The 27493-nt window shown below is 45.6% G+C and overlaps 1 protein-coding gene across 1 annotated transcript in view; it reads left to right on the top strand.

Moving 5' to 3' along the window:
• The first annotated feature begins 5810 nt into the window (after window positions 1-5810).
• ak5 (adenylate kinase 5) overlaps window positions 5811-27493 on the top strand; it is an 80853-nt gene continuing 59170 nt past the window's right edge. Inside the window, exons 1-5 of the mRNA XM_078560723.1 lie at window positions 5811-5987; window positions 18267-18453; window positions 19142-19309; window positions 22247-22419; window positions 27174-27287. Coding sequence (XP_078416849.1) covers window positions 5928-5987; window positions 18267-18453; window positions 19142-19309; window positions 22247-22419; window positions 27174-27287 — 702 coding nt within the window. The 5' untranslated portion in view covers window positions 5811-5927. The remainder of the gene's footprint in view (window positions 5988-18266; window positions 18454-19141; window positions 19310-22246; window positions 22420-27173; window positions 27288-27493) is intronic.

Raw genomic sequence — 27493 nt, 5'->3', positions numbered from 1 at the left:
ACTCACCAGGGATCTTTCGACAGCACCTTCCAAACCCATAACCTCTACTACCTAGAAGGACAATGCCAACAGATGTGTGTGAACAGCACCACCTGCAAGTTCCCCTCCAAGCCACTCACCATCCTGACTTGGAAATATATTGCCGTTCCTTCACTGTTGCTGGGTCAAAATCCTGGAACTCCTTCCTTAACACCAGTGTGGGCGAACCTACACCACATGGACTGCAGTGGTTCAAGGAAGCGGCTCACCATCGCCTCCTCAAGGGCAATTAGGGATGGGCAATAAATGCTGGCCTCGGCAGCGAAACCCACATCCTTTTAAAACAAGCAGTCCATACTTAAAGGCCTCAATTGTGCTTAGGACCACCTAAGACTCGCCCACGTATAATTGCAGATAGATCGGAGGCAGGTGGGTGGGCAGCATGAGGACCACCAGAGAATGTTACTGCCCCCCCCACCCTCCACTTCTGCAAACCCTCCAGCAGGGGACCATAAAATTATACTCATGAAGCAGAATTTTCTGCCTACCATGCGGGCGGGCCCGACCCAATCTCCGGCGGGTGGGGAGCTGATCCCCGCCGGAGAAGCGGGCCCTGCCGCCATTTTACGTGGGCGGGCCAATTAAGGCCCGCCCAGCGTGACGCCCAGTGGGAAGCGCTATGCGCTCCCTGTGCGGGCCGGGGGGGGATTCCCCAAATGCGAGAGAGAGTGTGTACATCTCCCTGAGGCTAAGTGCTGTCTCAGGGAGATCGCTGACAGCTGTATTAAAAATAGAAAAAAAAAATCCTTAACATGTCCCCCTCATGTGACAATGTCACACGAGATGGGACATGTTAATAAATTTCACTCAAACTTTATTAAAGTTTTTTAAACCCAACATGAAATCTCATCCCGCCAGTGGATGAGGTTTCATGTTTTTTCTATTCCCCGCTGGGGCTCCTGGCCTGCCCGTCAGCCTTAAGGTTGGACGAGCAGGTCCTTTAATTGTTTTAATTATCCTGTCAATGGCCTCAATTGGCCATTGACAGGTCGGCGGGAGCACAACTGATTTGGCTGCACCCCCGCCTTCCTGAAAATTTAAATGGGGCTGGATGACATCATCCCGATGTCTTCCCGCGTCATTTTGCGCGTTGGTGAGCGGACCCCGCCCCCTGCTCGCCGAGGGCAAAATTCAGCCCATAGTGTTTGACAAAGGAAAAAGGTGGAACAGCTATTAGTATCTAGGTTTAGATAAAGCTGACTTCAATGGGGTGCGACAGGCTGTCCACAGTAAGCTGGCCAAATCTGTTAATGGGTAAAATGACAGAAGATCAAAGGCAGGTGTTCAAAAAATTTAATATGACACAAAACTAATTTATCCCCCTAAGGGGCAAGTGTTCTACTTACTAAAAAAGCCAAGGGTAACTAAAGAGAGAAAAGACTGCATATATTTAAAAGAAAAAGCTTAAGAAATACAAATAAATACCAGGGACCCTGGCAGATTGGAAAGATACAAAGCACAGCAAATGTGACAAAGCAGATAGCAAGAGTTACAAAATCAAAAGAAAATGGCAACTAGAGATTATCAGACTCAACTCAAAAAATAGGTATTATTATATCAGGGGGAAAGAGGGTCGGCAGAACAACATGAGCCCCATGAAAACTGATAACTGTGATATTGTCAATGTAAATAAGGAAATAGCAGACATTTTGAATAACTACATCAGGGTTTACAGTACAGGAAAAGATCAGCTTGGCAGATGTCCCAAGGAAACTAATATTGAATTAGGGAGTTAGCCTCAGCAAAATTAACTAGTATTTTTTTTTAATTAATTTGTGGGATGTGGGCTTCGCTGGCTGGGCCAGCATTTATTGCCCATCCCTAGTTGCCCATGAGAAGGTGGTGGTGAGCTGCCTTCTTGAACCGCTGCAGTTCATCTGGTGTAGTTATACCCACAGTGCTGTTAGGGAGGGGGTTCCAGGATTTTGACCTAGCGACAGTGAAGGAACGGCGACATATTTCCAAGTCAGGATGGTGAGTGACTTGGAGGGGAAATTTCAGGTGGTGGTGTTCCCATCTATCTGCTGCCCTTGTCCTTCTAGATGGTAGTGGTCGTGGGTTTGGAAGGTGCTGTCTAAGGAGCCTTGATGAATTCCTGCAATGCATCTTGTAGATGACACACACTGCTGCTACTGTACGTCAGTGGTGGAGGGAGTGAATGTTTGTAGATGTGATGCCAATCAAGCTGGCTGCTTTGTCCTGGATGGTGTCAAGCTTCTTGAGTGTTGTGGAAGCTGCACTCATCCAGGCAAGTGGGGAGTATTCCATCATGCTCCTGACTTGTGCCTTGTATATGGTGGACAGGCTTGGAGGAGTCAGGAGGTGAGTTACTCATCGCACGATTCCTAGCCTCGAACCTGCTCTTGTAGCCACAGTATTTATATGGCTAGTCCAGTTCAGTTTCTGGTCAATGGTAACTCCCAGGACGTTGATAGTGTGGAATTTAGTGATGGTAATGCCATTGAACATCAAGGGGCAATGGTTGGATTCTCTCTTGTTGGAGATGGTCATTGCCTGACATTTGTGTGGCGCGAATATTACTTGCCAGGTGTCAGCCCAGGCCTGGGTATTGTCCAGGTCTTTCTGCATTTGGACATGGAGTGCAGTGAACGTCCTCACCTCTGATCTTATGATGGAAGGAAGGTTATTGATGAAGCAGCTGAAGATGGTTGGGTGAAGGACACTACCCTGAGCAACTCCCACAGTGATGTCCTGGAGCTGAGATGACTGACCTCCCCTCCAATAACCACAACCATCTTCGTTTGTGCTAGGTATGAGTCCAACCAGTGGAGAGTTTTCCCCCTTACTCCCATTGACTCCAGTTTTGCTAGGTCTCCTTGATGCCACACTCGGTCAAATGATGCCTTGATGTCAAGGGCAGTCACTCTTACCTCACCTCTGGAGTTCAGCTCTTTTGTTCATGTTTGAACCAAGGCTGTAATGAGGTCAGGAGCTGCATGGCCCTGGCAAAACCCAAACTGGGCTTCAATGAGCAAGTGCCACTTGATAGCTCTGTTGATAACCCCTTCCATCACCTTATTGATGATATACCAATAATGGAAAAAGTATGGCACTAACACGTTACAAAGCTTCAGGACCAGGTGGTTTTATCCCCGGGTTTAAAAGCGCATGGGTGAGAACATTACATGTGCCTTAACTACAATTTTCCAAAGCTATCTCAATTTGGTTGCGGTTTCTTTAGATTGGAATATTCTGCATGCCATTCCACCATTTAAGAAGGGTGACAGAAGGAAAATGGAATTTTGGCCTTATGTCTAGAGGAATAGAATAGAAAGGGGGTGGGGGAGTGGGGGGTGGGTGGGGGTGGTGGAAGTCATTCTTTAGCTGTACAAAGCCCTACTTAAGCCTCTGCTCCAGCACTGTGAGCAGTTCTAGCCACCACATCTTAGAAAGAATATATTGACACTTGAGGAGTGCAGGGTAGACTTACCAGAATGGTACCTAGGCTTCAAGGGTTAAATTACAAGGAGAGATGACACAATCTAGGTTTATATTACCTGGAATTCAGAAGGTTATGATTTGAAGATTTGATCAAAGATTTCAAGGTATTCAGAGGGCCAGAAAGGGGTTGATAGAGAGAAACTATTTCCACTGATTGGGGAAGACAAGGGGGGCAGAGTCTAAAAATCAGAGCCAGACTTTTCAGGAGTGAAATTAGGGAACAGTTTTACAAAAGGTGATAGAAATTTGGACCACTTTTCAACAAATGGTAATTGATGGTAGGTCCATTGTTATTTTTAAAACTGAGCTTGACAAGACTTTTATTAGTATAGGTATTAAGGGATATGGGGCAAAGCTGGGCACATGAAACTAGTTCACAGATCAGCCATGATCTCACCGAATGGTGGAACAGAATCAATGGGCTAAATGGCTAGCTCCTGTTATGAACATACGAATTAGGAGCGGGAGAAGGCCACTCGGCCCCTCAAGCCTGCTCTGCCTTTCAATAAGATCGTGGCTAATCTGATTGTAACGTCAACCCCACATTCCTGCCTATCCCCGATAATCTTTCACCCCCTTGTTAATCAAGAATCTATTCATCTCTGCCTTAAAAATATTCAAGGATTCTTCTTCCACCGCCTTTTGATGAAGAGAGTTCCAAAGACTCACAACCCTCTGAGAGAAAAAATTTCTCCTCATCTCTGTCTTAAATGATCAACCCCTTATTTTAAACAATGACCCCCTAGTTCTAGATTCTCCCACAAGAGGAAAAATCCTCTCCACATCCACCCTGTCAAGACCCCTCAGGATCTTAAAGGTATCAATTAAGTCACCTCTTACTCTTCTAAATTCCAGTGGATACAAGCCTAACCTCATAAGACAGCCCACCCATTCCTGGTATTAGGCTAGTAAACCTCCTCTGAACCACTTCTAATGCATTTACATCTTTCTTCAAACAAAAAGACCAGTGCCACACACAATACTCCAGATGTGGTCTCACCAATGCCCCATACAATTGAAGCATAACCTTCCTATTTTTGTAATCAATTCCCCTCACAATAAATGATAACATTCTATTAGCTTTCCTAATTACCTGCTGTACTTGCATACTAACCTTTTGTGATTCATGCACTAGGACACCCAGATCCCTCTGCATCTCAGAGCTCTGCAATCTCTCACCATTTAGATAATGTGGTAATTATGGTTTTATTTAGCGTGTAATGTATTATACTTGTTAGGAAGATCACATGATCTGTGGTAACCAATAGGAAAGTAGCAGGGACTCCCTCAGAGTCAGTGTAGAGATAGAGTTGGAGCTGAAAGCACGCGGGTAGTTGCTACTGAATATATTGTAAATAAACTTAACGTTTCCTCCCAAGAAGTGTCTGCTGACCAACTCTATCATTAATAGCACAACTCGGACACCTCACAACGGATAATAAGCTTCTTTTTTTATTCTTCCTGCCAAAATGAACAATTTCACATTTGCCCACATTATACTCCATTTGCCAGATCTTTGCCCACTCAACTTATCTCTGTCACTTTGTAGCCTCCTTTCGTCCTCGTTACAACTTACTTTCCTACCTATCTTTGCATCATCAGCAAATTTAGCCACCATCCCTTCGGTCCCTTCATCCAAGTCATTTCTATAAATTGTAAAAAGTTGAGGCCCCAGCACTGATCCCTGTGGCACACCACTCATCACATCCTGCCAACCAGGAAAAAGACCCATTTATGCCAACTCTCTGTTTCCTGTTAGCTAGCCAATCTTCTATCCATGCCAACATGTTGCCCCCTGCACCATGAGGTTTCATTTTCTGCAATTCCTATCAAGGGCACTATGTAAATGCATGTTGTTGTGTTAAAACAATTTTGGGTAAACACAGAATTATCTAATTGGTGGGGGGGGGGGGGGGGTGGGTATTGAATCTGTGAATAATCTGTAATTAAATATCCCTGGACAGTGTTAACAAAGCTGGTCTCAGGGACCATTGGTGAAAGAAGTCTGTAAAAAAATATATATATATATTGGTTTGTGTCTAATGTAATCACCAGAATTCTTCACTGCTAACATGCTATCATTTAGACAGTGTCTTCATTGTGTGTCTTTCAAAGGAAGCTCGGGTCACACCCATTAACCGTTATTGTATTGTGTATCATCAAGGATAAAAGGCAAATGGTTTATTACGGAAGTCCAGGAGCTGAACAGAGGATCAGGGAGGCGGTTCCTGCACACCATTAGGGCTCGGGAGGTGGGGGAGAGAGAGAGAGGGAGGGTTAATATAAAAGGATGTGCAGAATCAGCCGACAGAGCAAATTAGGAAGCTGTTTGCTTGGAAGACTGGTAGACTGTTGCCTTGCACCTGAGTGTGTCTGTCCCCCACCAGCGCACATCACAGGTAAAGCAGCGGGAGCGCCTGGAGACCATGAACACAGCCGAGCCGAAGGATTACCTCTCCAAGAGGCAGATCCCCCAGCTGTTTGAGGTGAGCTACGGCCATGTGCTGCCAGTGGGGGGAGAACAGTGGGGAGGGCAGTTTCCGATGTTACCCAAACAAAAATAAAAGCCTTTTTACTTTCCACGTCTTCTAAAATTGAAGTCCTGTCCCCAACGATCACTCAAACAGCATCTCAGTTTGAGATAGAGCTCCTGTACCATGGAACAGTTTTTAGAAATGATTTTTTGCCTATTTTCAGAAATGTGTTTTCAGTTTGCTAATTTAGGAATTTCTCTTTTTCATAAACAGTTGCAGGTAAGAAAGTTCATGCGCGATTTTTGTCATTAATTTTGACAGTGGGCAGGGAACACGAAGCGACATCAAATTATGAATGATACTTTTTTTGGGGTAGATAACGCCACTTTTCTTTTGGGCTGAAGGGTGCCTTTTCAAATGAATTAATCATCACAGACACCCCACCCCTATCTAAATTAAAACATCATGTAATACCCTATCATATGAAATTGCTGCCTTTATAGACGATTTAATGATGCTTTTAAGGAACAAGTAATTACTTTGAGTAGCAATTTGAGAACAATTTCACTGATGTAGACAGGGACCAGACAAATAAGTGATAAAAGATAAGTGTGCATGCTAACTGATCCTGATTTAATATGGATAAAGATTACCTGTTAATGACATCCAGACCCAATTGGATCACATTCAACTCAAACACTTATTGGTCAAATCAGTATTAAGAGGTCTTATTATCTTATTGGTTAACAAGCTCAAAGCAGTTTAAAATTATTTATTATAGAAACATTTCTTGTAAACATATGAGTGGTCTTCCCTCCAGTTTAACATATTGCAATATGTTGTAAACTGAAATGTTCGTGATTGTGAAATCTTTTTATTATTTTGTCTATAACTGTTATGAATTATGATTATTTCCTTTAATTGACACCTGCTGCCATGGTGATTTGGTTTTTCAATAAACCAATTATCTATTACAGTACTCACTTGCATTGTGGCATTTTCTGGAAGATTTTACAGATCTGTGCAAACCCAGCCTTAGTTTCTCGGTGTTATTTAATCATTCAAAGAATTGACACAACTTGGTTGTTGATTTGAGTGAGCCAAACTGACAGTTTCCCCACAGCTCTGGAATTCCTGACACTGAACAGGAACAGTTGTGCACATGCACTTGTCACCCCCTATGTCTGCTGGCACATGTGCAGCTTCTCCTGCTGCTGATGTCATTGTGCACCTGTCAACTGGTGCTAGTACTGGTTAGCACCGGTGTCACCCTGTCCGCCATTGGCCTGGGCCCTTGGCACCTCTTGCTCACTGTCCCTCTCTCTCGAGCCCTCACTGCCTCCCATTTGATGCCCTCTTGCTCGCTGCCCCTCTCCTGACACCTCTGGTCTTTCACCTGAGCCCTCAGATGTGCATTTACAGCACCAGTTAGACACACGGGAAGCTGCCCTGTATATTGTTCCCAGGAAAGATACAACACCGATTAGATACAGAGTAAAGCTGCACCCTCCATTTAAATTGTCAACATAACTGCCAGGCTCCCATCAGATCAGAAAGGATCTGCTTTGCAGTAATACCTTAATGATTAAATCCAGAACCACCACAATCTTGTGCAATAATTATCTGGTGCACAATCTGCTTAAATATTAACAAATTTTTATTGGAAAAAGACCATTCTTTCTTTGGGAAGAGGATATACTTTTCATTGCAGTTCAAGTTGGAATTATGCTCCAGCTGAGTTTGGTCTGCACCATCTTTGATGGAGGCAGCTGCCTGGGATGTCGTGGGCAGTGAGTGCATCAGCAAACTCGGCCTTGCCGCAATTACAGAAATCAAGCGAACAAGAGATTTAATATAAACAGAAAAGGCTGGAAGTTCTCTGCAGGCCAGGCCACACCTGTGGAGAGAGAGAAACCGTTAACGTTTCAGGTCTGTGACCTTTTCATCAGAACTGGAAAAAGTTAGATATGTAATAGGTTTTTGCGCATTGGTTGGGTGGAAAAAGAGGACAAAAGGCAAGGTCTGTGATAGGGTGGAGGGCAAGAGAGATGAAGTGACAAAAGGCTTCGTGGTGCAAACGCCAAAGGAAGTGGTAATGGGGCAAGGAAAGAAACCAAAGACGTGTCCCGGAGGTGTGAATGGCAGGATCCTGAATAGCTGGAAGCAAAGGAAGTAAGAAAAACGAGGGGGAACCAAATCAGCAAAGAGAAATTAATACAAAATGTGCCCTGAGGTTGATCTAAAACTGATGAACTCAATTTTGAGTCCGAGAAGGCTGTAAAATTGCTAATTGAAAAACGAAGTACTGTTATCGAGTTTGCATTGAGTTGCAGGCCAAGGACAGAGATGTCGGAGTGGGAGCAAGGTGAAGAAATAAAATAAGTGGAAGCTTAGCATTGTGCTTGCTGACTGAACAGAGGTGTCCCACAAAGCAGTCACCACGCCTGTGTTTGATCTCTCCAATGTACGAGAGACCACATTGTGAGCAGCTAATATAGTGCATCAACTTGAGCGTAGTACCAATAATGCACTGTTTCACTTGGAAGGAGTGGTTTAGGGCCTTGGATGGTGAGAAGGGAGGAGGTAAAAGAGCAGGTGTTGCATTTCCTGTGCTTTCATGGAAAGGTACTTTTTAAATTCATTCATGGCATTTAGGTGTCGCTGGCTGGGCTAACATTTATTGCCCATCCCTAATTGCCTTTGAGAAGGAGGTGGTGAGCTGCTGCCTTGAACCTCTGCAGTCCATGTGGTGCTGGAGGAAAGGGAGGGGGTGTTGGGGATGATAGGAGTGGGACCAGTGGAGTGGTCTCTTTGGAATGCTGGAAGGGGAGGGGAAGATGTTTGGTGACATCATGCCAGAGCTGGTGGAAATAGTAGTGGATGCTCCGTTGAATACGGAGACTGTGTGGGGTGGACAGTGAGGACAAGGGGAACCTCATCATGGTTCTGGGAGGTGTCATGAAACTATCATTTTTCCTAATATTATTGTGGATATTATAAAGTAGGCATTTGGGTGGTTCAGTGTGGCTAATTTAATTAAATTAGACGGATAGACTGCAAGGTTGAAATTATCAAGAGTTTAAGTATTTTTAAAACATTGAAATGCTAATGAGTGAACTGGGGTAAAGTCAGCAGATAGATAAGGGGTGAATGAAATTTGCATTTTAAGATGAGTGGAGAGGTGTTTGGTTTTAAAAGACATAAGGGTTTTATAACTGGCAAAATAAATAGGGCAAGGTTATTATGTTTTTTTCCCCCCAAAAGTACTGACCATAATGACATCATAAGGGCCGTGAATTTTCCTATAGCGGGCAGGGCCGGGGCGGGCATGGAGCTGATCGCCGTCCGTGATCAGCTCTGTGTTGCCATTTTGGCCCGCCCAGAGTAATATGTGGCCTGTAGCGCTCAGCGTGAGCTGTGGGAGAGAGAGGAGAGGTGAGGCCCAGTGCTCCTTCACGCACACACGGAGCTGCCTCGGGGAAATTGAGTGGACGTTAAAATAATCAAATACATCATTTTAAAATTTTATTTAAACATGGCCCCTCATGTGACTGTGTCACTTGAGTCGGGACGTGTTTTTATATTTACGAAAATTTATTTAATAAAAAGCGTCAGGAAACCTCATCCCGCTCGTGGATGAGGTTTCCTGAAAAACACGAAGGCCGCTTGGGCTCTTCGCCTACCCGCCAGCCTTAAGGTTGGACAGGCGGCATTGCTAATGACAGTAATTGCGTTCTTAATGGCCTTAATAGGCCACTTACATTTCAGCGGGCGCGCAGCCGACTCTGGCGTGCGCCTGCCAAACAAAATATCACGATGGCGCGTGATGACATCGGGACACACATCCAACATTATCGCATGTCATTTCACGTGTCGGGCCTGCCACTGCATGCCGACGGGAAAATCCTGCCCCAGATTTTTATATTATGGGAAAAATAAATTCCAAAGACACGGGGGAACAATGGGATTTACAAATTTTAAAGAGGAAGAAGTATATTTAAAGAAGGATGGAAGGCTGTGTGGGTAGCTGAGAGATCTGAAAGGTACACCGTGTGCAACAGACTTGGGCGGAGGGGGGTGGGGGGGGTGGGTTGGGTGGGGTGGGGTGGGGGGAAGCCTCTAACCACTCACAGAAGTCTGCTTTTCCAGCAACCAAAGTTGGTTTAAAAGCCTTTGGAATTCCACTGTCAAGAGGGTGCTTGTGGTAACCGCGTTGGAGTGTCTCTATAAATTCAAAATCTATTTTGGACTGCTGCCTTAAAGGGGTTGTGTAGTTGGGAGTCTGGTTAATTAGGAAATTTTGGGAATTATTATAAGTAACTGATCTTGTATGTGTTTTTTTTTTTGTTAATGTTTTGATTTTAGGTTTTAAAATCTCAAGTGTCAGTGGATTCATTACTTTTGAATTCAGTGCACAAACCTCCTCATAATAAATACAGTTCGCAAAACTATTGTGATAGCAATGCCAAGTTTCCCTTGTGGATTTGGTCAGCCTGGCAAATACTACCTGACATATCATCATAAGGAGGGGAAGGGGTGAGAGCAGAAGTGCATGAAATAGATCGGACACGGTCAATTATGGTGAGGGGAAAATCCTTGGTTGAGGAAAAAGGGAGACCAATCAGAACTAATATTATGAAAGATGCATCATTAGAACAGATGAGAGACTGAGAAGCTAGGAGATTGGAATAGAGTCCTGATGTGCAGTGGGGTGTGAGCAAGTATAGTCACTGTAGTTGAGAATTAGTGGGCTTGTGGTGAATATTGGTTGATAGCACATCCCCAAAGGTGAGGAAGGAAGGAATTGGTGATAGACCATCTCGAAGATGAGAGAAGGGTGGAAGTTGGAAGCAAAGTCAATGAGATTTTCCAGTTCAGGATGAGAGCACAATTTGGCACCAATAAAGTCGCCAATTCGGGTAGAACTGGAATGTTCCTCATAGCTAGTACCCATGTGGGTACTCAAAGTAACAACTTTTATTTGGAGGAAGTGAGTGGAGTTGAAGGAGAAGTTGTTCAATGTGAGCACAAATTCAGTCAAGCAGAGGGTGGTGGAAACTAATTGGGCTACTGTTTAAGGAAGAAATGGAGAACCCTCAGGCTATCCTGGTGGGGGCGAGGGAGTAGAGGGATTAGACATCCATGGTGAAGAGGACACAGTTAGGGCCAGGAAACCAGAAACTTTTGAAGTGATGGAGGGCATTGGAAGAGTCACTGATGTAAGGAGAGGGGGGAAAAAAGTAGAATCAAGATGGGAAGAAATCTGTTCAGTGGGGCATCATAATGGCACTTCCTTTAATGCAGGAGTCCAAATTGAATGTACTCAGTGCAACAAAACTTCCCTCCCACTGAAAGTGAATAGGAGATTCACTGCTGAAAACTGTGGCACTAAGGCACCCATCATTGTGCAGAGTGACAAGTGTAGAGGAGCTTCAGGAGTGGACAGTGTCTGACACTGAGACAGGACCAACACTAACTATTAATTACTACAAAGCAGGCAGCTAGTATTTTTTTTTCCTTCCTTCACTTTTTCCCTAGTGTTTCAACTTCTCTCTTTCCCCACCCCTCCCCCACAGAGGTAATTTCAAAGCCTACTCTCCCCACCGCCCCCCTCTCCCCCCGGCAAATGGCTCTACTGACTTTCAGTTTGTGGACTCCAGTTTGATTAGCTACTAAAATGGAACTGTTGAGATATTCCTGTGCTGCATATTTGGCGGTTTAAGCTGAAGTTAACACGTCCCTGGTACTAGTTGGGATGATGTGGTAGATGATGTGGGGCAGGTGATGTTAATGACTAGAAGATAAAAGAAAGCCTTGCATTTAAAAAAAGCATACTTCATGACCTTGGGTTATCCCAAATCACTTTACAACAAACAAAGTACTTTTGAAGTAAAGTCACTGTCGTAATGTTGGAAATATGGATTTGCAATTTGTGCACAGCAAGGTCCCACAAACAGGAATGACCAGATCATCCATTTGAGTAATGTGGGTTGAAGGGATTAATATTGACCAGGGTGCAATTGGTTGATGCAACTGTCATGATATTTTGTCTTTACTGTAGGACAGACGTCCCAAAGGATTTCACTTTGGAGTCAAGGAGATGGATTCTAAGCCAAAAAAGGATATTGGGGGGAGAGAGAGAAGTGACCATGAACTGGGTCAATGATGAGATCTTCATGAGAAGCTCAGAGGTGGAAAGATTTGGGGAGGAAATGCTTGGACTAGACAGCTGTAAGCACAGCTGACAATATTTTGGGTGGGGGGGTAGAGGTGGGAAGTCAACAAAGATGGCAGTGATGGGCCTTAGTGCAGGATGCACCTGTTATACACCAGGGTATCTGAATAAATTATCCTGAGGGTTTGGAGTTATGACAAGAGACTTTGTGTGGGGTGGAAGGGTGGGGTCCAGAAACTAGGACTGTATTAAATGGAGCAGGAACACTGAGGGAGATCCAGTGGAAACTTAAGAAGGTCTGGAAAGAGAGTGAAAGGGAAGATAATGAATGATTGACTGGGATGGATATCCAGCATGGGTTCTTATCCTGGAGAAATGCCCCCAACAAAGTTCTAGAAGAGGACCAGAAACTACTACTACCACCGCCACGACCCCACACCCCCCCACCCCCCGCCTTGCCAAGGGAATTCCGCATTTTCCCTAATGGTTTGAGAATTGGTGCCAAGGGGGTCATAAGCTCATTCATAATATTGAGTGTGCAACGGAGTGATTAGAGGAAATATTTTCACAAAGGGTCCTAATATGGCAAGGGAAGACCAGAACAAGGGGGCATTACCTTCAACTTGAAGCTAGCCCATTCATGGGTAATGCCAGAAAGCACTTCATCACACAGGGTAGTGGAAATGTGGAACTCTTTCCCTAAAAAGCTGAGATTGGGGGTCAACTGAAAGCTTCAAAACTGAGATTGCCACAAGTATCCATTCGAGTGGTGTCCATCAACATTTAAAAGGAAAACTAAATCCTTGGAGAGAGGGAAAAACCTTGATACAATTAGTGGCTAGCTTTAAAGTACGAGGACTTGTGGTGCAGTGGGTCGTGTCCCTGTCCCTGAGCTAGAAGCTCTGGGTTCGAGTCCCACTCCAGGATTTGATGGCCCAGGAAGGTGCATTCATAATGTGGCCAAACAGGTTGAGTATCAACCTGCAAATCCTTCCAACACATGCCAACGGCAGGTGGTAAGAATGGAACAGATTTCTGGTCAGCAAGGTGGAAAACCTGTTGGAGCCTCTACCATCATGATCCAAGGCTCTGGACAGTACAACATTCGTATTAAGTGGGAGTTGCTGTGTATCAGATTGGTGCCAACAGCATCTGGATTGATCCCTGTTCTGGCTGGGGTGGATTTGGGACCTGCCTCTTTGCTGTACCCATGGTGGAAGTCATGTGTGGGTCAGACTGCCTTTGGGAAGAGCACTGAAGTTTCCAAGTGAGAGTACTGCAGTGAATGTTGTCATTCCAAAGTAATAACAGCCATCCTGTCTCTCCACCATCTCCATTGAAGATACACTAATAGTTTCTGACAATTGCTGTTCTGTGCAATAATCTTGATGGCTTTTCCACAGCTGCTCAGAGAAACTTAGTGAAAGACTGTGCGAAAATGTCTCCTCATATGTCACCACTGTACACAATGCAGCATGAACTTTACTGCAATCGCGAATAGGAAGATTAAGGAGGAGAGTTAATGAGAAAAGAGCCGGCAGGCTTTCAAAACTCCACTTTGTTCAGCTCCCATGATGTGTTCTGTATAAACTGAAGAAAGAAACCCAAATCTACAAGAAGCGGAGACAAATTTTGCTATTCCTCTTAAAGTATTCATGTGACAGTCATTGGCCTATTGTTTGTTTGTTTTGTATCTTCAACATTTTTTCCCTTGGGGGAATAATGGGCGAATGTTGGAAAGATTAACTAGCTGATTGCTCATGACATGGTTCTACAGGTTGACACTCCTGTGGCCAATAGTTTCTAGAGTGGGACTTGGACCCAGAGCTTCAGGCTTAAAGGCTGAGGCACTACCTACTGGGGCACTACCTACTGGGGCACTACCTACTGGGGCACTACCTACTGGGGCACTACCTACTGGGGCACTACCTACTGGGGCACTACGGCCTCCTCATTGATCTGTAATTCAATAGAATTTAAAGCCCTCTGTTCTTACTGCAGCTTTGGGCTTTGAAACCCAACTTTGCTGTCAGAGAAACGCTGCCTCATCCTCTCTTGGCATCAGGTCACCCCCATCCCCCAATCACAGCAGGGCCCCTGACACTGCCAATGCTGCACCATGGGGCCATGCCTGCTGTACTGTGGGGCCTCAGCCTTTCCCTTCACTATTTCATCCCACCAATAAATTATCTGTAAGCACGTCAGCAGGCAATTATTCCAGATAGACTGAAATAAAAGCAACTTTTGAACAGGGATATATATGTTGGCGCAGTGGTAATCCAGAAGCCCAGGCTAATGTTCTGAGGGGCATGGGTTCAAATCCCACAGCACAGCAGCTGGTGGAATTTAAATTCAATTAATAAATCTGGAATATAAAGCTAGTCTCAGTCATGGTGACCATGAAACCATTGTCAATTGTCATTAAAAACCCATCTGGTTCACTAATGTCCTTTTGGGGAAGGAAATCTGCCATTATTACCTGGTCTGGCCTACATGTGACCCCAGACCCACAGCAATGCGGTTGACTATTTACTGCCGTCAGACTCTGTTCAAGGGCAATTAGGGATGGGCAATAAACGTTGGCCTTGCCAGTGACAACCACAACCCATGAAAGAACAAAGAAAATGATTTTTCTTTTTGTTTTTGTTTTGGATTTCCAGCATCCGCAGTTTTTTGCTTTTATTATAAAGAAAAATAATGCATCAACTTGTGTGTTTATTCGAATAAACCATTAAAGAATCACACTCGGATAATAACTTTTGGAAATCTCTAATAAATAGATACTGGGAATACACAGCCCAACTTTCAGAGCAGGGACGGGACAAGGCAATTGGGTTAATTCTGTGCATCCGGCATTGCCAATGCGGAATGCATGGTAACAGGGATAGCAGGCTGGAGATAAGGCTGTGATGTTGAAGCCCCATTCTCTCCCCACCCCCCCGCCACACCCTTCTCTCTCTTTCCCCACCACCCCAATGCCAGCAGATTTCAGTAACAGAGTTAGAGAAGCTGGGATTGTTCTCCTCGTAGCAGAGAAGGTTCTGGGGGCGATTTCATAGTGGTGCTCAAAATTGAGTGTTTCTGATAGACTAGATAGGGAGAAATCGTTTCCATGACCAGAGGACCCAGATTTAAGGTAGCTTTGGAAAATGACAATAGGGAAGATGAGATTTTTTCTTGCTATTGCAGAAAACTGTGATCTGGAAGGCACTGCCTGAGAGGATAGTAGAAGCAGATTCAGCAGAAACTTCCGAGAGGGAATTGGATGTAAGGAAAAATTTACACGGCTAAGGGGAAAGTGCAGGGGAATGGAACTAATTGGATGGCTTTTTCAAAGAGCCAGCACAGGCATGATGGGCTGAATGGCCACCTTCTCTGCTGATTCTATGGGCGGAATCATCCCAGGTTTGTACTAAGTGCAGTAGCGGGCAGGTATGTTTTACCTGCCGACCATGATGATGGGTTTTCATGCCATATTGTCCCACACCCGCCACGTTACTTATGCATTTCCCGGAAATATGCTATTTGTGCGGTGGGCGGGCTCTCATTCGCCCACCACGCCATCTCCTCACCGCTTCATCACACTGGCAGCTATATTTAAAGCCCAGCCCCACACACCCATCTCATTGCTTCCAGCCCACGACTGCTGCAAGGAAGATGTCCACGAAAGGCAAAAAGACTGCAGATCCAGGTTTAATGACGCATCAATGGAATGCCATTTGGATGCCGTGGAGGCCCACTGGGGTGTCCTCTACCCCTCCTCTGACTGCAGGACGGGCAGTGGCATCACCAATCCAGCATAGCAGGCAGTGGCAGCGGTGGTCAGTGCCAATGCTGCACAGAAGAGGTTGGCCATCCAATGCAGATAGAGGATGGATGATCTCATCCGTGCAGCCAGGGTATGGTAACAATCTCATCACTCTAAACTCACCCACTCAAGCCCGTCACACATTCACTGGCATCTCACTCTCACTCTCACACATACCCTCACATGTCCATCAGGCCTCATCACCTCTGGAGACTCCCTCCTCAGGCATCACCATCTTGAGGCCACTTGCACAGATCGACATGTGCCCCCATACCCACACCCTGGGATACCCCCCTTCCCCAGTACAGCCCTCATCCTGCAGTGTCTTCCCTTGCCTGAGGCCACTTCTCATCCTTCCCAAGCAAGACCTTGCCCTGCAGCCATTGACAAGCCACCCACATATGGCTGATCTGGTAGGTGGAGACCCACCCATGAGCCCCCCTAAAAGTGATGTGGAGCTGTCTGCGATGCCTGGCGCTGATGACTGCGAGTGCTGCCCGTAGCAAGGTAGGCAAACAAACCTTGAAGTCCCGAGCGAGATGCAGCCTGCCAAGTGCACGTCACTTGTATATTATTGTGAAACACGCTGGCATGTTTTCCGCCAATGTAGGTGGACGTTCTGGTGGGGGAGATGAGTCCAGTGGGCTGGCCTTATAATGATATGCTGGTGTATTACAATGAGGTTCCCGATATCCAATGGCGGGAAGCGTAACCCGCCATCGGCGGTTAGAGTGGACGATTGCAAACTGGTTTCATGCCGTCACAAAACCAATCGCGCCATATTGTCCGCTGATGCCACCGAACACCCCCAACACCGCCAGGCATGGAAAATCCCAGCCTGTGAGTGGGAGGCCTGCAGAATAATCCCTGATGGCTAATTGTGAGCGACTGGGACATTGAGCTATTCAGTTCCAGGCTGCCCTGCTGTGTCTTTTTTTTGTGTCTTTTGTCTTTCTTTCAGATATTTGACGTTTTGCTTATTGCTGATCTGAGAATGGCTGTCACTTCTCAGAATTGCATTCTTTTGTGTCTTTTCTTTCCTCCCAGCGCAGGTTCATGTACCCGGCCTGATATTTCTTTCTGTGCTCATCACGGTGAGTGACATCGGTGCTGGCGTTGACACCAAGAGGAATGTAGTTGTCCTTCTGTTTTCTACAGTGCTTCTGCACTAGTCAGTCTTTGATTCTAGTGTCCTCAAAATGATAAAATTCACACAAGTCGAATTAAGGGTACAGGAAGCTTATGCGTGGAGGGAATGAGAGATCGAGACCACTCCCGTCTAGAAGGGCAAGGGCAGCTGTCCCACGGGAACACCACCAGCTGCAAGTTCCCCTCCAAGTCACTCACCATCCTGACTTGGAAATATATCGCCGTTCCTTCACTGTCACTGGGTCAAAATCCAGGAATTCCCTTCCTAACAGCACTGTGGGTGTACCTACACCACATGGGCTGCAGTGGTTCAGGAAGGCAGCTCACCACCACCTTCTCGAAGGCAACTAGAGATGGGCAATAAATGCTGGCCCAGCCAGAGAAGCCCACATCCCATGAATGAATTTTTTTTTTAAAAAATGTTGACAAACCATCCGAGGGCTATTTTATTTATTTGCTGTGAAATACCATCTCAAACAGAGGTATTGAGTACAAAAGCAGGGAAGTTATGCCGAATCTTTGAGCCTCTAGTTAGGCCACAATGATAGTATTGTGTCCAGTTCTGATTGCCATACCTTAGGAAGGATGTGAGGGTCCTTGAGAGGCTGCAGAGGGGACTTACCAGAATGGTTCCAGGGATGAGGGATTTTAGCTATGTGGTTAAATTGGGGAAGCTGGGGTTGCTCTCCTTGGAGTAAAGGAGATTGAGGGGGAACTGATAGCGATGTGCAAGTGTCTGATGGGTTTAGATATGATAGACAAAGAAAAACTGTTCCCATAGCTAGTACAAGAGGATATAGTTGTAACATTTTAGCCCAAGAGATGGGGTGGAGGGGATGGGTGCTAGTGAGGAAGAACTTTTTTTACCCAGCAGGTGGTAATGACCTGGAACTTGCTGCCTACAAGGATGGTGGAAGTGGAGACAATCAATGATCTCAATAGAAAATTTGAGGGAAATAAACTTGGAGGGCTACGGGAATGAATTGGGAGACTGGGAGAGGACTGGGTTGCTCTAGAGAGAATCAGCACGGATGCGATGGACTGAATGGCCTCCTGTGGCATTATGATTCTATCAGCACAGCTGCATAGTGTTTCCTGATATACAGCCCAGTGTTACTGATGGGAATTCAATGGTATATCCCTGTTTCTTTCTATGCAGAGTATGCTGACAGGGTTGATGTACTACAGACCGGACAACCCTGTTGACTACTTGGAAAGTTGTCTGAAGAAAGTGAAAGAGTTGGGAGGACCGGACAGAGTACGGTGGGACACCTTTGTGGCCCAGGAGAAGAGGACATTGCCTCCTCTGAATAGCTGTCAGGCCAGGAGATCGTTGTTCAGAAACGGTAAATGACCTGCTAGTCCCTCCCGGGATGCGAGACTATCCAAAATCTACACGGAGTTTAGTGACTTTCCCAGAGAGGAGGAAGAGGCAAATAATAAATACAACTGGGAACCCATCGCCCACTAGTGTCAGTCATGGTGCACTGGGGGCACCATCTCGCCCCCAACTCCGAGGTTGCAGGTTTAAGTCCCAGCCCAGCGACTTGAGGCCCGTAATCGAAGACGAGCACTCCAGTGCAGCGCTGAGGGAGTGCCGCACTCTCGGAGATGCCATCTTTCGGATAAACCGAGGCCTCAACTGCTATTGTTCCTGTGCTTCAGGCGGTATTTAAAAACCCCCATTTACCTATCCCACTTGCCGAAGAGCAGGCAATTCTTGTGTCAGCCTGGGCTATGTGTCCGAACTTCTGGATTGGGGCTTGAACCCATGACCCCCTAAAGTCAGGCAAAGGGTGCATCAACCAAGCCAAGCTGACGCATCAGAACGAAGCTACATTGGCAGAATCATTTAAGCTTCATCAAAGGTAATAATCACATCAGTGGGCTTTCTGAACGCGAGGTTCCTTCTTCACATTCAAAATTGTTCGCAAGGAGGTTGGGGAAGAGAAGAGGTCGGGGGATTGAAAGGATTGTTAAATGTCAAACAGCTGATGAATTGGTTAATATCTAATCCTGCTATTCTGCTTGCAGTTCTGCCTGATAGTCCCAGTTTTCTTTATCGGCGTTATGACCGCCTGCCTCCCATTCATCAGATCTCCATCGAGAGTGATACAGATCTGGCTGAAACTGCCGAGCTCATTGAAGAATACACGGTGTTCGACCCAGCCAAATCCCACCCGTGGATCATACTTCTGATAGGTAACTGCGAGGTTAAAATGAACAGGAGGGTCTTTTATAGTCATTTGATCATACAGAACTTGAGTATTGCTGGAAAAAGAGACGGGGCCTTTTGTGTGAATATATGGGGCTTCTAGTATGCATAAGTGTAGCACTCTCCTCATGCAGTATAAATTGTTGTTCCCCCATTACTGTTAATTTATTAAGAGTGATCCTGATGTGTGCAAGATGAAAATCTTTTGTAGCATGTCTCGTTTTTTTTTAAGCAATATTCAGGAGAGTCTTTTTTAAAAAATAAATCTCTGCATTTGGGCATTGCCTGGCAAGGCTGGTATTTATTGTCCATCCTTTTTTTGCCTGAGAAGGTAGGGTTGGAGGACCATCTTCTACACCCATTGGTAACCATTTGATACAACAGTGGCTTGCTAATTCTGCCCTATATGTGACTCCAGTTCCACACCACCATGTCTCCGGGTTCAAGTCCTGCTCCAGGACTTGAGCACAAAAATGAAGGTTGGTGCTTGTAGCGCAGTACTCAGGAGAGTGCTGCACTGCCAGAGGTGCTGTCTCTCAGTTGAGATATTAAAACAAGGCCCCTGTCTGCCTGCTCAGGTGGATGTAAAAGATCCCATGACATTATATTTCGAAGAAGGGCAGTGTCCAGACTAATATTTATCCCTCCATTAGCTTCACTAAAAACAGACTATCTGGTCATTATGTTGCTGTTTGTGAGAGCTTGCTGTGTACAAATTGACTGTGCTTCCCACATTGCTATAATAATGACATTTCAAACTTGCTTCATTGACTGCAAAGCACTTTGGGGTGTCCAATTGTTGTGAACAGTGCTATAATAATGCAAGTCTTTCATTTTTTTTTCAGATCTTGCCCCCATTCCCCACACCTGAGTGGCAATGCCAACTAGTTCCCCATTAGGGGCACCTTTGTGGTGTGGGCCCATGCCCAACTGCGTTGCACACAACCCAACCTTACTTCACACTTGGGCTTATCCTCCTGCATAAATCCTTTTGTGCTGCGCCCTCTGGCACCACCTCTCCCATCTCTGTACCTTCCAGGTGCACTTCAGCATTTGGTCTCTCTACAAACTCTGAGCCCCTGCTTTACCTCACCGAAGTGGTACCCCACCGAACTGGTAAAGTGGGAGTTAAAACAATGTCCCAGTGGAGAGTCAAGTTTTATAAAAGGAGGAAGATGGATGGGAGGAGAGACGGAGGGGAGGGAAGAGAGGGAGGGTGAAAGGGAAACGAGAATACTACCAGGAAAAAAAACAGGTGGAACCAAAGCTGGTGCCTTGAGACCTGCAAAAGCATCTAAGTTGTGTGTAAGGTTTCAGTTTGCCTGACTGAAAAAGAGAGTGATAGGCAGCCAGAAGTTTAACTCGGGTCATGTCACCTTAAGTACCACCCTCAAACTGTTACCTGTATTAAGGATCGTTTTTTAAAATTTAAATAAATTGTTATTGAGTTATGCAGAAAGTTACACACTTTAACTTATGAGTATGTTGATTAATCCTGCGATCTCAGAAGGGAAGCTAAATTCGTGGAGGGCCTGCAATTTATCATTAATTCACACTCCATGGCCCCAGCATGCAGCTCTGTGCTGGGACCTGGGATCACTGAATCATCTCTAGATCACACAGGAATTGATTGCATGGCCTTAAACTCTAATGCAGACCGATGTCGACTGTGGCCCTTACCGTTTGCGTAAGAAAGTTATAGGTAGAGATCTCGAGAGACTGAGCACCAGGGTGATCCACTGTCCCAGATTTTATGGGACTGCCACGCGCTTTTGAGGCATCTTGTCCCGGTTTTTGTGGCCGGGTCATTTTTGGTCTGCTCTCTCAGGTTCGTCAGCACCTCACCGCCCCCACTGGTCATCAGTGCCACCATGCCAAAATGTCCCTTCACTTTTTCCTCGAGTTTTGGTCATCCTCTTGAGCACAAAAATCTAGACTGACTTCATTGAAGCACTGAGGGAGTACTACATTGTTAGAGGTGCCGTCTTTTGGATGAGGTGTTAAACTGAGGCCCCATCTGTCCTCTTGCGGGATATATAAGATCCCAAAGCTCTATTCTGAAGAATAACCTGAGGGTCTTCCCCCATTGTCCTGGCCAATATCGATCCTTCAACCAACATTACTGAAACAGATTATCTGGGCAATATCACATTGAGATCTTGCTTTGTAAACTGGCTGTTTCATTTCCTGTGTTACAGCTTTGACCATGCTACAAAATGACATCATTGACTGACTGTATAGTGTTTGGGGATGACATAGAGACATTGAGTCACAAGTCATCATGATACAAAGGGAGGCCTTTCAGCCCATTGAGCCCATGCCAGTTCTCTGTAGAGCAATCCAATCAACCCTGTTCCCCAGCTTTAACCCTCTCTGTAGCCCATTTCTCTTGAGCGCCTATCCAATTTCCTTTGGAGCTCATTGATCATTTCCACTTGCACCACTCTTGTAGGCAGCCTGCAGGTCATGACCATTCTGTTTTTTAAAAAAAAAAAGTTCTTCCTCACATCCCCTTCTGCATGACTTGCTAAAAACCTTAAATCTGTGTCCCCTAGTTCTTATACCATCAGCTAATGAGAACAGAGCTTTTCCGTGTCTGTTATATAAACCTGTCATAATCTTATACATCTCTGTCAAATCTCCCCTCAATCTCATTTGCTTCAAGGGGAACAACCCCAGCTTCTTCAACCTAACCTCTGTAGTTAAAAATCCTCCCTCCCTGGAACCATTCTAGTAAATGTCCTCTGCACCCTCACAAGGACCCTCACATCCTCCCTAAAGTGTGATGACCAGAACTGGATGCAAAACTCCCGCTATGGCCTAATCAGAGCTTCATACAGGTAGTGTTAAGGTCCTGAGATTATAGCAGGCACTACGTAAATGCCAGTCTTTCTGTTTGATAGCCCCATCTGTTACTTTTCCAGGTGGTCCAGGCAGTGGGAAGGGGACTCAGAGTCTGAAGATAGCCCAGCGTTATGGATTTGAATACATTTCAGTAGGAGAGCTTCTCAGAAGCAAAATGATCCATAATGCAACTTGCAACAGGAAGTGGAGTTTAATTGCCAAAATTATCACCAATGGAGAATTGGCACCACAGGTAAAAGCTTAAATGTAAACTATTCTTGTATTTATATAACTGCTTTTATGTGGGGGTGGGGGGAATTATTTTGGAGTCTAGTGACTGTTGTTACATGGTCACTCTGCACCAGTAACATCCTGCAATGGAAAACAATTCACTTGTAAACAAAGCACAAACTTGTATTTCTATAGTGCCTTAAATGACCTCCGGATGTCCCAAAGTGTATTACAGCCAATAAGGTACTTTCGAAGTGTAGTCACTGTTGTGATGTAGAGAATGAAGCAGCTAATTTGCATAATTTGCAGCTGATTTGAGGAAATCGGGTGGCATAATGGTAATTTCGCTAGGCTGGTAACCTGGAAGCCCAGACTAATGTTCTAGGGACATGAGTTCAAATCCCACCCACTATGGCAGCTGGTGGAATTTAAATTCAATGCTGACCATGAAACTATCATCAATTGTTGTTTTAAAAAAACCCATCTGGTTCACTAATGTCCTTTTGAGGGAGCAAATCTGCCGTCCTTATCTGGTCTGGCCTACATGTGACTCCAGACCCACAGCAATGTGGTTGACTCTTAACTGCCCTCTGAAATGACCTAGCAAGCCACTTGGTTCGGGGGCAATTAGGGATGGGCAACAGATGTTGGCCTTGCCTATGGTTCCCACATCCAATGAAAGAGTAAATTTTAAACAGTTGAATCCCACAACCAGCCACGTGATGATGATCCACGATTTTGTTTGTGGTAAGAACATAATAAATAAGAGCATGGGTAGACTATCCAGCCCTCGAGCCTGCTCTGCCTTTCAGTATAATCGTGGCTGATTTTCTGCCTGCTCCCCTATCCCTTGATTCCTAAGAGACCAAAAAGACAAGTCTACCTCAGCCTTAAATGCATCCAAAGATGGAGCATCCATAACCTTCTGAGATAGAGAATTCCAAAAATACTCAATGCTTTGAGTGAAGAAAGTTCTCCTCATCTCAGTCCGCCATGATCAGCCCTTTATCCTGAGACTGTGCCCTCGTGTTCTAGATTTCCCAACCATGTCTACCCTGTCAAGCCCCTCAGCATCTTGTATGTTTCGATGAGATCGCCCCTCATTCTTCTGAACTCCAAAGAGTTTAGGCTCAATTTGCTCAGCCTGTTGTCATAGGACAACCCTCGTCTCAGATACGTCCTTCACTGTACCACCTCCAAAGCAAGTATATCATTCCTTAAGAATGGGGACAACAGCTACACACAGTATTCCAGGTGTGACCTTACCAAAGCCCTGTACAATTGTAGCAAGATTTCCTTAATACTGTACTCCAATTCCCTGCCAATATAGATGGTACTGCTGGTTGAGGATTAAATATTGGCCAAGACACTAGGGGAACTCTGCTGCTCTGCTTCAAATGGTGTCATGAGATCCTTTACATTCATTTGTTTTCTGGTCTTGTGCCCAGTCTCCTGTCCAACACTCAACCAAGAATAAATTAACTGGTCATCCATCCCTCTGATTTTTGTGGGACCTTAATATTTGCAAAATGGACATTGTTTACACAAGTAACCATACCCTAAACACAGGGCAAAATAATGAATTGCTGTTCATTTATCACATCTCAGAATGAACTTACAATGTTAAGGAAGCACTATCCCCTCCAAGTTCCCTTCCAAGTTGCACACCATCGCAACTTAAACCTACGTTGCCGTTTCTTCATAGGTGCTGGGTCAAAATGCTGGAATGCCTTGGTATGTGCGTGTGCGCGCGCGCGGTTTCTGCCACGATGGAGAGGTTCTGTTGTGGCGAAAATCCCGGAAATGGCCGCAAATTCTAAATCCTGATCCTAAACCCGGCATTTCCCATCCCCGTGGGGGTGGTACTGGAGTTGGGTCGGGGTACGTGTACGCATGGTTTATGGAGCAGCTGGCCACTTAAATCACCAGCTGCCCCCACTAAATAGGGCCAGAAGTGCGAGATCCAAAGTGTGCAGGTTAGACCAGGTAAGAGGAGGTCTGAACTTGGTGGATTTGTTTAGATATCCAGGGTACGCCTTTGGATAGAGTCCCGGGGCACCTTTGGGTAACATAAAGCACCCTTTTGAGGTTGTTAAAAGTGAATATGATTATACACTTTTTTTCCCCCACAAACCCATTAAAACTGTCAAAGAGCTGTCCAGGAAGTGTCAAAGCTGTCAAGGAACTCTCAAGGAAACTAGGTGAGTTGGCATGGAGGGGTTACGAGCATAGGGTTGTTTGGGGCATGGGTTGGCCTGAATTGGTATGAGGCAATGGTGGGCAGAGGGGCACTAAGTTGGCATAGTGGGTATGGGGGTCATGGGGGGTGGGTGGGGAGCATGGGTTGACATAGGTTGGTATAGATGGGGCATAGGGACTGTGTGGGGGTAGGGCAGTGAGGGCTGGAGGGATGCGTTTTGTTTTATTTATTATTTTCTAAAATTGATTTAAACACCGTGCCAGAGCACAGAGGCAGGTCTTGTACCCATCCGTCCTCTGCACCCAGCAGCCTGGGCATCCGTTCTGGGGTCACCTGTTCAAATGTGCCCCCCCACCACCCGCCCCCACCACCACCTAAAATTCCACTTGCGGGGGGACAATGTAAAAATTGGCTTTGTCGAGCCGGGAAATCGGCCAATTCGGGAACCTGACCCGGGGATGAAAACCTGGGCCAAGGGCTACAGCAGCAGGTCAAGAAGGTGACTCAGCACCACCTCCTCGAACAGTCGGGGATGGACATGCTGGCTGACCCAGTCACCGACACCCGCACTCCAAGATTTTCAAACAAGTTCTGGCTCTCTTTCTCACAGTTATCAAAATTAAGATCCAAATGCATTTGTAATTTCCCTTTTTAGGAATTTTGCGCTCGTTCAGGTTTTGTTGAAAAGAATATTTTTTTTCAGGTATGGGTGTCGAGGGGGCCCGATTTTTTAGCTCTGTGTAAATGAGTTGGTTGTGAGTAAACTAAAATCGGTTAAATTATTAAAATCAACCAGTCCCAAGACCAGTGAGGAGGGGAGTCGTTTTGCAGCTATCGCATTGTTCAGGTGATTTTTTTTTTTCAATTCCCAGTGAGGGTTGCAGAGGAACCCAGAGCGTTTTCCCATATTGGTCCTGGGTTTCTTTTGTTGGGTGTCTCTTGCTTCTCCCAGGAGATGTGGCTGCAGGGGTTGGGATGGTGTGGGGGAGAAGGAGGAAGAGGATAGAGGCATATGGTTGCCAAATGTAATTGAATCTATTCCTGGAGGTTTCATCACGTGACTTGCCCCCACACTCCAGCCATTAGTCGGCCAACACATCCATCCTTGTGACTTGTTCTCTCCCTACACCAATTGGAAAGCAAAAAGACTCATTAACCAATTGGATGGTGCTTGATTGTCAGCCAAACAACCTTCTTCTTTCCACCTCCACCCCCCCACGTCCCTTTTTTCAATAGTTTTACATCTAGTAAAAATAAAATGCTCAAAGAAAATGACTTTAAAAAAGACTTTTTAATGTCCCAATGATTTTTCTCCAGGGTTGCACACAGTAGTGTCCTGGAGATTGATCTTCAATTCTTGGAGACTCCGGGCCAATCCTGGAGGGTTGGCAACTCTTTGGAGAAGAGAGAAAGTATCTAATCGGGATTCTCCAGCCACTGGGTGTGGAGCAGGGCTTGTTGAACCAGATGGCCTTTTCCTGACCATCTTTTTCATATTTGCGTTAACTCCCTTTACTTTGCCTTGACAATGTATTTCAGTCCTAACCCTGAGTGCCCCCTTCCTGCACAGTGATTTTATTTTTCCTCTCTCCCTCCCCCACCACTTGTGAAGCCAGCCAGCCTATGACCTCTCTGAGTGACCATGCCAGTTGGTGCTGAGATAGGGGCAGTTTTGTGCTTTGAGTTCCAGCCCAGTATGAACTGGATTAAGACTGTGCAAAGCCTATTGGTGTGGGTCCTTTTACTGTAAGGAGAGCGCAAAGCACCTTGGGTCTGACTCCAGCCATCCTGTGGGTCATTTGAGTGCAGTTGACAATTAGTCTCGTCCATGGCTCAGTGGGAATGTTCCTGCCTCAATGGGTCGTGGTTTTAGGCCCCACTCCAGATGCAAGAAATGGGCTGATGCTGCAATGCAGTTCTGAGGGAGTACTGCCTCTGTGCTGTTAAGCCTTGCTCCATCAGCCTGTTCGAGTGACTGTAAAAGATTCTATGGTGCTCTTTCGATGAAGGGCAGGGGAGTTATCCCTGGTGTCCTGGCCGGTTATTTATCCTTCAAGCTAGATCATTTGTCTCAGTGATTTGTTATTAACACATTGTGCACAGCAAGCTCCCGCAAACAGCAAAGTGACTGCTGCGTTTCCTACATTACCACAGTGACTGCACTTCAAAAGCCCTTTAGTACAGATGTCGCGAAAGGTGCTATATAAATGCAAGTTCATTCTCTTCAAATGGAGGGCCAATAAATACAATTAAAGGCCCAAACGTTCCAGCTCCTCACACCGGTGGGATCTTGCAGTGCTGCCAATGTGAACGGAGATTTCAATGGCTCGTCAGCCCGGCCACGCAGTGGGGGTGGGGAGGGGACTGGGAAATTCCGACTAGCTTGACGTTTTACTGTTATCATTTGTATAAAACCATATATTAACTATTGCATGTAATAGGGAGCTGCACAGGTCAAGATTCCAGAACTGAAGAAACCCGCTCTGTTGTGATGATCTTCACCTTTAACATTCTTCTGGATAACATGAGCATGTTTTTGATCGATTGTCCTCTGACATGTGTCCTTCCTTTTGAAGGAAACAACCATCACAGAGATCAAACGCCGCTTGATGCAGCTCCCAGATGCCCAGGGGTTTGTCATTGACGGATTCCCAAGGGATGTTGCCCAGGTGTTGTCCTTTGAGGACCAGGTATGGAACTCTTACTGTGTTCTACTTTTGTAAGGGGTCTCGCCTGTAAGAACATAAGTGGAGCAGGCCATTCGGCCCCTCGGCTACTCCGCCATTCGGTAAGATCATGGCTGATCTTCTGCCTCAACCCCACTTCCCATATCCCTCGATTCCCTGAGATGCCAAAAATCTATCGATCGTAGTCTTGGAGCATTTACATCTCTCTG

Source organism: Cetorhinus maximus, chromosome 17, assembly GCF_964194155.1.
Source record: "Cetorhinus maximus chromosome 17, sCetMax3.hap1.1, whole genome shotgun sequence".
In the NCBI taxonomy this organism is placed as follows: Eukaryota; Metazoa; Chordata; class Chondrichthyes; order Lamniformes; family Cetorhinidae; genus Cetorhinus; species Cetorhinus maximus.
The sequence above is the reverse complement of the archived record's forward strand: the minus strand, read 5'-3'. Positions and strand labels throughout refer to the sequence as shown.